Source organism: Lucilia cuprina, chromosome 2, assembly GCF_022045245.1.
Source record: "Lucilia cuprina isolate Lc7/37 chromosome 2, ASM2204524v1, whole genome shotgun sequence".
Taxonomy (NCBI): Eukaryota; Metazoa; Arthropoda; class Insecta; order Diptera; family Calliphoridae; genus Lucilia; species Lucilia cuprina.
The window spans coordinates 55,273,745-55,286,959 of NC_060950.1; the positions used below are offsets into that span (position 1 = coordinate 55,273,745).

Sequence of the window (13,215 nt, forward strand, 5' to 3'; positions counted from 1 at the left end):
TGATATTCTACCTAATATGTCTAACGTATCCTTATGTAATAAATTTTTCCTCAATAGGTCACTTTAATAAGCTACATATTCAAGTGACCTATAGGGGTAAAAATCATTACAGTTTAAAAAATAATACCTGAAAATTTTTTAATATATGTAACAAATTTAAGAGTTAACGTTATGGATGAAAATAATAGTGCTAGGTAAATTTTCTAAAAGATGTTGAGTTTTCCCTAATTAATTTGTCACTTAAAAAACATTAGGTAGGCATGTTATATATCAATGGAAAGGTAATTTTGTCTATTTTTCAAAACTGTTTTGAAAATTAAAAAATTCGCGGAATACTTTTTTAAAAAAATTAAAAAATGTTTTTTATTCAGTTTTTGCGAAGATACAAATTTTTCAAATTGCAATAAAAATTTTATTTATGAATATTTTTTGATGAAATTTTACAGTTAGAGATTTTTTTACTCAAAATCTAAAATTAAATAAAAAGTTCGAATTTTCTTATTAGAAATCCCGGAATTCCCAAAAAAGTTTTAAAAAATCCCAAAAATGGGATTTTTTGGTTTTTTGCCTATTATATCCATACCAGGGGCGGGGTTATCGAAACCCGTTACAAAATGATTAAGAACATATTGGGTCATATAAAACAGGTCACTATAATTTGATATCGACTATGCGATTTGAGAATTTTTGCTCAAAATTGAATTTTCTATAAAAAAATAGGGTTTTTTGGATGGACCTGGTCCCCTCGGTATTAAAAATTTTTAGGTTTTGTTTCATTTATCTTATTTTATGTAAAGTCAGCTTTTCAAAAAGTATAAATTCTATATACATCTTCTTAGAAACTTTTTAGATAACTTAAAAAGAAAAAGATACTTTTTTTCCCAAAAAAATGGCAAAAAATCGCCTTTTTTTAATTTTTTAAATTAAAATGCCTATAACTTTGGACTCAGTCATGATTTTTACATAATTCTTTCACTGCTTGATATATAAACTTGTTGTTAAGCGAATAAAAAAAAGAAATGGCGAAAATCGGGAATATTTGGACCCGCTATTATCAAAAAACTAAAGTAAGAACGGTAAAAATTTTAAAATTTTAATTTTCAAATGCGAATATCTCCTAAACTATAAGAGATAATTTACTGCTATGACGACATTTTTTATAGTGCTCGATGAGGAGATTCTATATACGATTATTATTAAATCGGAACTCAAATGAAGAAATAGGATCGTTTTAAAAATTTAACATAGCCGAGGTGTCCTAATTTGAGGACCCCCCGCCGGGCCCCTGGTTGGCCTATAAGGTCCAAATTCAAAACCTAAACTCGACAACACCTCCTCTTTGTGCATACCAAATTTCATTAAAATCGGATTAACCGTTTAGAAGTTACCGAATTATTTCCCTCTTTTTTTTTCCTATACCACTGTGCAATATACGGACACCGATACGTGATAAAAGACAAAAAGAGATTTATCATCTTGGCACTTTTTAATACAAAAAGTGATAATTTTTTTCGAAATTTTAATTCACATTTTATCATCTACTATACGTATACCTAATATGTGTAATATAAATAAATTATTAAGACGTATACGTATAGATGTCGTTAATTGAAGTAGTACAATTTTACAATGAAAATCTTTTCACTTGAAACGAAACAAGTAAGAGTGCTCTATTCGGCTGTGACAAATCTTATATACCCTTCACGATTGTGATAAAGTTTTTCAGATTTTTGCTAATACCTGCGTCATTCATGAACCGATTTTGCCGATAGGAATCTTCTTCTGGGAGACCAAAGATATCTGAGGCCTTTAGAAAATTAATTTCAACACACACACCGACATGCGGATATAGCTTAATCGACTCCGCTATCTATCGTCGGAAAATTATATGGTAGAAATTACAAACGGAATGAAAAACGTATATAAGTCCTTCTCATGAAGGTGAAAGGTATATCAAAAATCTGAACGGTATGATACCGAGATCCCAACTGGCTATTTATTACGTAGTGAGGTCCGTATATAGTTATATTTTCATGGTTTAATATGTTTTTATGTTTTAGCTCATCCCAAGAATATGTATTTATGTATATGTACTCAACCAAATTACTGAGATGGCTAATGCAATAAGGAACTACTATTGCGTGCTTAAGCTACTCAATACTAAACTTCCAGCATACATCATTTATAATATTTATCCACTTTTCCGAAATTCAACGTCATATAGCATCTCATCCATCAGATACAGTGTACAAAAGTTCTACATGCAATCTTTATATTACCAGCTCAAATCAACATATTGTGGTTTGTAGCCCGTTCCTCGGAACTAAGAACGATAACAAAATCTTATCACGATATTTCAATGTATTTTAATTTTTAGTCAACATTGTCCCTTTGTTTTGTGTATTCTAAAAAAGAAGTTAAAGTGCTTTACCTGAACACCAGCCTTGACAGACTTATTTCAAGTTGGTCTTTTTCATTCCCAAAGCGAGCTTATTAGATGACTTAGCACAGCTCCTTTGCGTTTCAACACACAAGTTTTGTCCATATTTCTGACGGTCCATGTACAAGAACTTTATAAAAGGACTTGACCTGTCTAATTTCTTGACTTACGAGATGTAAAAACATCACTTCCAGACACCAAATGAGATGTCCACTATTAAATCGGCACCAGTAACTACAGATGTGATTGGTAGACCGAAAACGGAATGAGTAAATATGACGTGGACATTTTTTTTACACATAGTGAATACACTGTTTTAATTCTGACATAAATAGAGTAAACCCGGAATATACCCGGACTAGGAATAACCCTTCAACCCAACACACTTCTGATTCATTCTACACACACACATTGAAGAAAACTCTCTACATCTACACCGTAACATATATACATGACATCATCTCACTGCCAATAATTAGTTCCATAGTCACTCCTCTGTGGAATATCTGTTTCCTCGGCAACAGCACCGAAAATTATTTACATACATACTTTATCAGGGTATTAGATTATGTAGTACCCCATGTTAAAACACTCAAAGAAAAGACCAAGAATACATTTGATCATCACCAGTGTGGAGAGGTATTGGAAGCAGCGTTTTTCTCCGGGATTGTAATAACACCTCAATATTGTAAGATCATCAAGATAACAAATGGCAACTTCTTAATTTCACTGAAGCTATCTGATAGTCTACTCCATGTGTCAACTGCATCAATTCGAGGTATTTCTTTTAAAACTGTATACTTTTGTTGTGTCTCTTACAATATTATGGTGGCCTCCGGTAGGTTAGTGGTTAGTGATCTAGTCTGGTAGACCGGAGGTGGTAGGTTCGATTCCCACCCGTGGCACTGGTTAAGGAGCGCACAACAGGCCCGATAGAGACCTAGGTGTATTTCGTCGGATTTGTTGTGTATACATCCTTCTTTCAAACTAACTAACTACAATATTATGATAACTAACTTTGAAGAGTGTGTCCACAGACTAGTCCCTGCATTAACCAAAGAGAAACAAATTATGATAAAAACAAGTATGAATTTATAGTCGGACATTGCCGAATTTTGATTTTTTTAAATAAAGCATTTAATTTGTTTTATTGTGGAATATTTTTACTTATTGTTGACAAAAAAGAGAGATTTTGTACAAGAGGGATCATAGGGGAGAATGGGTAAATATGGTCCTATCCTTATAAATTTTGGTAGATGAATTTACGTCTACTACAAAGTCATTTATGTAGATTTTGATCGTTTTATAAGTAATTATAAGTTAATTTTGATCATCAAGTCATTTTCTGAAGGGGAGTCTGTATGGGTCAAATGAGGCCCGATCACAATAAAAATTTGTATTGTCAATTATTTTTCTATAAAACTAATTTTTTCTGATTTTCGTTGACATTATAAAACATTTAACGTACTTACGAGCCTAAAAGCCCGATTCGGGGGGTACGGTTGTATGGGGGCTAGGAGAAATAATGGACCGATTTCAACCATTTTCAATAGAAATCGTCCTTGAAAAAGAGTATGTGCCAAATTTCATCAAATTATCTTAAAAATTGCGACCTATAGCGTGTGCACTAGGTTTACATGGACACACAGACAGACAGACGGACGGACAGACGGCCATAGCTAAATCGACTCAGAAAGTGATTCTGAGGCGATTGGTATACTTTAAGGTGGATCTAGGACCAATATTTTTCACAAACGCATAATACCCTCCCCACAATAGTGGTGTAGGGTATAATTAGAACTAATGTAATTCAGATTATGGGTCGTATGAGTGATTTTTATTTAATTTACACAAGTATACGTTCAGGTTTTCACAACTTTTCAAACCACGATAACGATTAGTAGGAAATAACTAAAACGTGTTTGTAAATATACTGACATACGTACAAAGTACTATAAAAAGACTGGCCACCTTATTGACAATTTAACATTCAACAAATCAGTTGTTCGAAAAACTGCTCTAATTAACACTCAAAACTCAAGCACAAATTGTTTGCAACGGCGCAGTCGATACAAAACTGAAACAACAATGAGTAATACACATAAACAATTTGAGATAAAAAATTTTTATATAAAAAAATTCTAAATGAATCGGCATCTTTGGATAGCAAACGAAATATTTACAAACAGTTGATAGCGTTGCATCAATAAATACGGATCATGGTACTCTGTAACGAATAAACTTATAACATCAATAACACGTGTTAGTCAATATAAACATAAAAGAATACAAAACAAATTCATATGGAATAATAAATTGCTTTGATACTGGGTATAAAATTTCAATGTTAATTATTTACTGCGGAATTACAATTGTGAGTTATATTTATCATACAGTTATAAATAAATTCATCAATTTCAATTGTATACCGTTAAATGGTGCAATTTGTGATAGCATAGTTTACAAAATTACAAAAAGAAAAAAAAATAAATATAATAATTGGTTTAAAAATATAATAAAAAAAAAATATTTTCATTGAAATTGTGATCTTGAAAGAAAGACATCTATATTATAATTTATTCATTCAGCAATGAAATTTGTTTATTTTGTGTTAAATTGAGTTTATAAATTATTTATTTATGATGTGATGACGTATACTACTGTAGTGATTATTAAACAGAAGTCAAGGCATCCTGTGCAAACTATAGTATTTAATAATAATTTTATAAATATGCAATTTATGATAATTTTTGAATTTATTTATCTACATGTTTGTTTATTGCAAACAAACAATAGAGTCTTAATTAACTTCATTGTTTTATTTTCATAAAATTTACATTTAATGTAAATATCCTTCTGAGTGTGTGTATATATAAATATAATTAATCAAAAATATTTAATAGATATTTAATGGATAAAATATGTTAACTTTCTAATCTATTCGGAAACAACAGCAAGAGGAATAGCAAAATGAATTTAATATATTGTATTATGGTGTTAATTCTAACTTCATTTGCAATTGCTAAAGGTGAGTTAATTACATTTAAATATGATTCATATATTATAGAACTGATATTTTGTATGATATTGTACTATTTTATATTATTATATAAAGATAAAACTAAACTTTTTATCAAAGAGTCATGATACGTACCTTGGAATTGCACTTGAACTTATCTCCTTTGACTTATATTTATGACATTGTACTATTTGTTAAATAAAGAAAACTAAACTTTTTATCAAATAGTCATGATACATACCCTCAAACTAATCTTGGACCTATTAAAACCGTGGAAACCGCTTTCAAGGAAGTTGTACATTACATGTAAACACTGACAGTATGCATTGACATCGAAGGCGCTTTCAATAACGTGCATACCGATACTATTATCCAATCCCTAGATTATTTTTATGTTGACCGGGTGCTCTGTAACTGGGTGAACTACATGTTAAGGAACACTCCCCGAGAGCATGTTTCCATGATGAAATCTCAATCATGGTGTATTGAAATTCCCGGGTAAAGAGGTGCTACCAATACCTCTAGTCTGTCTGGACTATAAACTGGTGATGTCAAATTTATCCTTGGCTTCGCCTCGGTGTGATTTTGCATGAGGTCTATCCAGAACACCATATAATCTGGCACTACGGGTGGCCAGTTGCCCGCAGGACTATGTCCTGGCTGGTTAGTTGGTTGAGGTTCCTTCGGGATCCACGTAGTGGCTGTGGTTTAATACCAAAAATCGCGGGGAGAGAATGTTGGTTTAAGGATTGATATATCCTATACCTAATGGGTTGGATAAATCTCTCTTTGAACAGGTCTGTGTACAAAGCAGCATATGCTGGATTCCTAAACCCAATCGGTATCTCTTATCGTTCGTATAGTGGGACGCCAGTATATGCTGGGGAATTGTTAGGTCAGTATTCAATGGTTGCCTGTCATTTCGTAGATCGATCTTTATGATCATGCTAAATTGGTAAAAGATCGGGAAAGTCTCCATATATTGGAGATTAGTACTGATTTAGTATGAATTTTTACGCTTCGGGGAAGTTCTTCGGTGCTATTGCCATCTCAATAGGATATATGGATACATGCTGCGCGACTATTTGTCACGGCAATTATTGGAATTAATTGACTTTGGAAATTCCTACTTCCTTTTTTACATTGATCGGTTCATAAAAGAGGGATCCTGATCCATTTTGTTGGGTATTTTGGACTACCAAATATGTCTCTAGGTGCTGTTGCCATCTCAGTAGTGTGGTTGCGCGGGCTTAAAGAGGTTAAGAAATGCACTGTAATGGGTCATTAGATGATGAAGATTGATAGATGATAGAATCAATAAGGCACATCTTAGGAGAACACATCTGGGTATCTGCTGGGTAGATATGTAGCAGCAATTCTAGCTTATACTTCAATAATCTGTTGGACTGCTTGGACATAAAGTGTTATAAAAAACTACTACAGGGAGTGGAAGTAAATATAGTCAAGTAGAGTCGAGAGAGTTCCATTTTGACATGACCACTCCAATCGTCAGATGTAGTATTTTAAAATATTAGATTTAGTCTGTAGTAGTAAAAGATCTTAGTGTTGGATATGAAGTAATTGCCAAATAATCTGTTTCTTTTGGCGGCTCTTTTTACATTACATGTCTTGCGACCTGTGGATGTGCCTAGCTCCCAGTGTACATTATAAGATCTCTAGCTAGTTTCTTGGCCACATCAGCTTGGCCTCTCTCCATGTGTACAGATTATTTCATTGATTTAAGTTTTTTTGAAGAAAATCCTTAAGCCACTAAAGCTACTGAGTCGGCCTTGAGCAGATTACGTTATGGCTAGCTAGCTTTCTCATTTCCTTAGAAGTCGGTATACCCAGGAAGTGTGGTAATAAAGTCCTCTGTCTTGAAAACTGCGAATCTAGTGCGCCCAGTGTCCAGTCTTTTCTAAACTATAAGGTGTCTAGTTCCCCTAGCAAATTCCGTAGTCGCTTGGAACTTGGAAGGCGGCGAGAAAAATCTATTCCATATTCATCACACGACTCTCATCTTGCTTAATTGCAATCCCCTTTCTGTACCTTTATTTTGCTGGGACTATAAAGTGATGATGTCACTTTACTCCTTAGAATGAGTTGAGGTATGGTCGAACCAGCTACCTGCGTGAAAGAATCACAATGGGTCGCTGGTGAGTCGTCACAAAAGCTCATTCAGTGGTTGAAAAATACCACCATGAAATAGGCCAACATCCATTTCTAAACTCTATCAATGTTCAAGAGTAATATATAGTATGATGACTATCTTAAGATTGGGTTGAATTAGTTTAGAATTCTAGAATGTCGGTAAGTTCTTGATTTCTAGAAGAATTAAATCTCGCTTCGTTACAGGTAGAGATGATCATTATGAAGATCTAGTTTTAAGATCACCTGTTATTTAATGCATCCTCACCTCTGTACTCTCAGTAGTTGGTCACCATTAAATTTCTTTTTAATTAAATTTCACCATACTAGAGATTCATATGTGAGAATAGAACGTCCAACAGCTTTTTACAGCATTTGATTATCTTGCCATTTTATCTTGAATAATTTACGATAGGTTTAATAGATGATCTTCGCTTTCTTAACCCTGTGATGGATGTTTATTTTCCATGATTTCCATTAGAGTATAGGATAATTCCTAAATATTTATTTAACCTTGTTTTGATAAGGGAGTTTCGCAATTCTATAATCGTGATAAGTAGCTAAGTATTTTGGTATTTGTTGTGAAGAGTAAAAATTCTATGTTGCGTATATTTATTCCAAGAACAGTATCTGTGGCCCAGTTATTATGTAGTACAATAGACTTGCCTGAACTATTCTAGATTTCAACAGCTTCCACTTAAAATATGTACCATCATACTAACTTTAGACTTGCTCATTTTTAGAAGATTTTTCGTTTTGCTCTCATCAAGGTCACCCCATAGGATCTTCGTGGATATACCCAGTGTTTCATTATTCCAAGAGGCCTTTTGGGAGCTCCCTTCCATTTAAAGCTATTACATTCGTTACTGACTACTTCCGAATGGGCTGGTACCCATATGATGTAAACCTTTCCTTTGGCAGAGTATTCAGTGATATCGCCCTAATTGCTTTGGCTGTCGGTAAATATATTAAGCGCTGTGGGCGCCATGTTTATTCTAATACAATTTATGCATTCCGTTATTGCTCGTACTTCTGCCTGGAAATTTGTGTTATGATTTGGTAAACAGTGGTATATTTCTGTTTTAATATAGAACCCCAGTCCCCAGACTTTGTCCCCCAATTGAGAGCCATTTGTGTAACAACTGATTCCTACTGGTATTTGCTCTAATGTTTCGTTTGACTAAGACATTCTATCTGGAATTAGCGTTTCAAAGTTTCCAACATATTCTGCCCGATGATTGTGTATTGTGTAATTGTCTGATTGTACTTTTATAAAGCCAATTTGCCGTAGTAGGACTAAGACCCCATTTCATGCCTATAGTTCTCCTACATATCGTCCAGCACCGATGTGTCTTTTTGATCCTATCCTCTATATGTTGTCTACATTTTAATTACCGCTGAAGGTTTACACCTGAGAACTTAACTTTGTTTGTGACTGGAATCTTCTTATCCTGAAAGCAAAGTTCAGTATACGTAGAAATTTTTGTCTTTTTTGATTTGTAGCCTCTCGGTTGAGCCTCCTCAACTCTTCTATATAAATAATTTGGATCCTTTCCCTTTAAAAGTATTACGAAGTCGTCTGCATAGCACACGGGTCTTAGTCCTTTCTCAGTTAGAGTCCTTAGGATGCTATTAATCGTGGTAAGGATGCTATTAATCGTGGTACAGGTGACAAAATGCCACCCTGTGGTATACAGCGAAATACCTTTTTAGTTATATCGTACATCTCGCAACTTATTCATCTGTTTGACATAATTTTTGGTGGGAAGAAGGGTGTTGTTCCACCGTTCTTATTGCCTTAAGATTCGACCAAAGTCTTTTAACTAGAGGCGCCATGAAAAGGAGCCATTCTCCACCTTTTTACTTTGTTGCTGTATGTTGTCTTTTTTCGTTAAAAGTTCTTATAGAAATTATCCTATTAATTTGCACGTAATGGAATAGATAAGAAATTTTGTGTTAGTGTACATGGACTAGACTAGAAATTACAACCGTCTCGTATACTAGCGCTAAAGGGACTTTCCTTCTTTTGGTACCAATAGATCTTTACTAGAAAGGGAAGGGATATATAGGGAAAGCTATTTAAGTGGTAAACAGAATTAGAGTGGAGGTTAAACATCTAATCGTGAAGGTTTTAAGGCCAACATTTTGGTTTTGTCCAGCGAAGTTTACTAGATTATTGGATTCACTTATGTGATATACACATTTAATATAACGAACCACCCTTTACATATATTGCATTAAGCTATATTTGTCACAACAAAGACTTTGTTGATGAAATTGTTTATTTTAAAATACTCTTCCAGCACCACCTATCGATGTTGTTTTCTTTGTACAAAGTCAAGATACCAAATATCATAATGAATTTAGTCAAAATCTAAAGGAGAATATAATCAAACAATCAATAGAATTGCAACCAAATTATAGAATTAAAGTACATGTATTGCATGAACTATTCAATTACCCAGGAGACTGGACAATACATAATGTAATACCAAAACTAGTGTTACTTCATAAGAACATGAACACGAAAATGAGTACAACTACAAATAATAATCAACAAATGGAAATAATCAGTGACAACACAAGATGGGTGGTATTTTGTGAGGATCAGACACATGTTAAATTAAAACTACTTATGGAAAAACTAAATGATGAAAATCATACACAGGTACTTCTTTCGTATATAAAAAAAAGACGAAACCCAGATATCAAAGAATATATTGCAGTTTTTAGGAGACGATATTTCGAAAACCTAATGAGATAAAGAAATTCTGAGGTGATATTTAATGCGATGCTTAATCCTTTAGAGAATTATACTTTGGTGTCTGGGTTAGTCATTGATTTTGTCAAAGCATTTTTTGTATTTTAAAATGTGTTCAAGTGTTTTAATTACAACGTATAGTTGAATTTTATTTCTCTCTTCCACTAGCCTTTATATTTGGGACATACATTATATGATAATGAAACTACAATAATACATCATTTTGCATTTTTTGAAAATCCTAAATGGTTTAAATATCCAATGCTGCGGTCTGGTGTCGTTTTCAGTATGTCATTATTCAAAAGGTAAGTTTATATAGTAATACATTATCAGGATATACAAAATAAATATTACGGAAAATTTTACATGCTTTTTCAACATTCTAAAATAGTATCGCCGATGTTTACGAAAATCATATAAACAAAAGACAATTACAAAATTCGGAATTTAGTATTGATGCCGCCCATGAGTTGTCTCGATTTATCTATGATAATATAAGAATTTCAACAACTTTTACTACAATGAACTCAAAAATTAATAAAAACAAAACACATACAACAACTTCATCTAATAATTCTGACCTGCCGCATACTGACTTTCATATGACACCTATTAATGCGAATCTAGACAACTATAAGTCTCGTATAAATATACAAAAACAGAAAATAATTTTAAAGAAAGCTTCATACATTTGCCCTGAGGCCACATGGGAGACCGGAAGCAAGCAGAATAACAAGAACAACAAGGTGTATAATGATAATGAAAAATGTGCCATGTATGGTGAAAAAACAACAAATGCAGCATTATCAATGACATGTGTAAGTATCCGTGAGAAGAATTGCAAAAAAAAAACGTATAACATACACATTTTTCATTTTAACCCTAAAAATCTCCAGTCAGTCAGTTTCATTAGGTTTTTCTCTTACCAGAAACAATGTGAAGATTTAACATTAAAGTTAGACATTCTTATTTTTGCAGCTTCCTGTTAAACGTGAAGAAATTTATTTCGCTGTTAAAACATGTTCGAAATATCATCACGAACGTCTAACAATAATACAAAACACCTGGGCACAATACGTCAAACATGTTAAATATTTTAGTGATTTACAAGGTAAGAGATGATTTCAGAAAATTATAAATAATAGTTTTGTTGAAAATAGGCACTTAGCTTTATATAGATATTGTCGGTCAAAGGTCACAAAACAATTTTTTCTTTGGAGTAATACATTCTAGTATAATACTATTTTGGATGACACTAGTTGTATTCAAGCTATATTTCATAATTATAACCTACTCCACTTGAAGACAATAATATTGGTCCTATACCCACCCTAAAGTCGATTTAGATATGTCCGTCCGTCCAACTAAAAAACTAAATCACATTTTATTCGTATACAGGTATATTATATGCATAATTTAATATTTCCAGGTTCAAAATTACAAGAAATTCAAAAAGTGCCTTTTGAAGAACGACAAAGTACTAAAATGTACACTTTTGTAGATTCTCACATAATGCATGATGCATGCAGTCTCTGAACGTGATCCACATTCATACTTCTAAGTTCAATATTATAGAAATATCAAAAAGTACCTTCTGAAGAATGAAAAAGTACCAAAAAGTACCTATAAAATGTTCTCACTTAATTTATGCTCTACATGCTTAATTTCATGTTTCTAGATTCAAATTATAGAAAATTCAAAAAGTACCTTTTGTAGAACTAAAAGTACCAAAAAGTTCCCTTCTATAGGTTCTCACCTTACATATTTAATTTCATGTTTCTAGATTCAATATTCGGTTATAGTCGAATTATTATAGAGATACTACAATATTTGACACAATTATGAACTCAAAAGCCCTTTCCGTGGGGTAGGGTTGTATAGGGGTTAAGTGAAAATAATGGACCGATTTCAACGGTTTTCAACAGGCTTTGTCGTTGGGACGAAAACACGCATGATTCAAATTTCATTAAAATATTTTGAAAATTGTAACATCTACCTTGAGCACAAGGTTTACATGGACAGCCAGCCGGACAGACGGACGGACACGGCTTAATCGACTTAGAAAGTGGTTGTGAAACTGATTTCTGACGGTCAGACGGATCTTAATCTATATATCTTAATTGACTCCGCTATTTATAAGGATCCACAATATATATATGCTTTAAAGGGTCGGAAAATTATATTACAGAAATTATAAACGTAATTGCAAACGTATACCCTTCTCAAGAATGTGAAAGGTATGATAATATGAAATTTCATAAATTTTTTAACTAAAATGCTGGAAATGCATTAACATCTAAAGTCGCAGGTATTACAATAAGCACAACTCAGAATTCCTAGCACAATGTTTAATTAAAATATCCGTGTTATTCTCCAAACGTGGTTGTACTTAGCTAAGTTGTTTAAGTATATACTCGTACAATAAGTTTGTTAAATTATATTTATGTTTAATATGTATTTTAAGATGACACAATACCAACCACTAACACTGGCATACCAAATGTTGAGATGGGACATTGTGCAAAAACATTACAAATTCTAAAATTAGCTTTGAGGAATATTGAAAACTACAATAACAAACAACACAGACTGCATCAAGTTAATCAAGCAAAATATGAGAATCATCAAATACAGTGGTTGTTCCTAACTGATGATGATACTTTATTAAGGTATGTATTTAAGTGTAAGTCAGTAGCTATGCCCTCCTCCATTTTCATGGTTCATCGAAGATTATCTATCTTCGATAGATAGACAGATAGATAGATAGATAGATAGATAGATAGATAGATAGATAGATAGATAGATAGATAGATAGATAGATAGACAGATAGATAGATAGATAGATAG

The 13,215-nt window shown here is 32.8% G+C and overlaps 1 protein-coding gene across 3 annotated transcripts in view; it reads left to right on the top strand.

The window, feature by feature from the left end:
• The first annotated feature begins 4,642 nt into the window (after nt 1–4,642).
• Nucleotides 4,643–13,215, top strand: part of LOC111687376 (beta-1,3-glucosyltransferase) — a 10,126-nt gene continuing 1,553 nt past the window's right edge. Inside the window, exons 1-7 of one of the 3 annotated variants that reach the window (XM_046947848.1) lie at nt 4,643–4,814; nt 5,344–5,468; nt 9,911–10,275; nt 10,537–10,673; nt 10,760–11,186; nt 11,347–11,479; nt 12,833–13,037. In XM_046947848.1, coding sequence (XP_046803804.1) covers nt 5,411–5,468; nt 9,911–10,275; nt 10,537–10,673; nt 10,760–11,186; nt 11,347–11,479; nt 12,833–13,037 — 1,325 coding nt within the window. In that variant the 5' untranslated portion in view covers nt 4,643–4,814; nt 5,344–5,410. The remainder of the gene's footprint in view (nt 4,815–5,343; nt 5,469–9,910; nt 10,276–10,536; nt 10,674–10,759; nt 11,187–11,346; nt 11,480–12,832; nt 13,038–13,215) is intronic. The other 2 variants (XM_023449807.2, XM_046947857.1) reach the window with 2 other exon arrangements.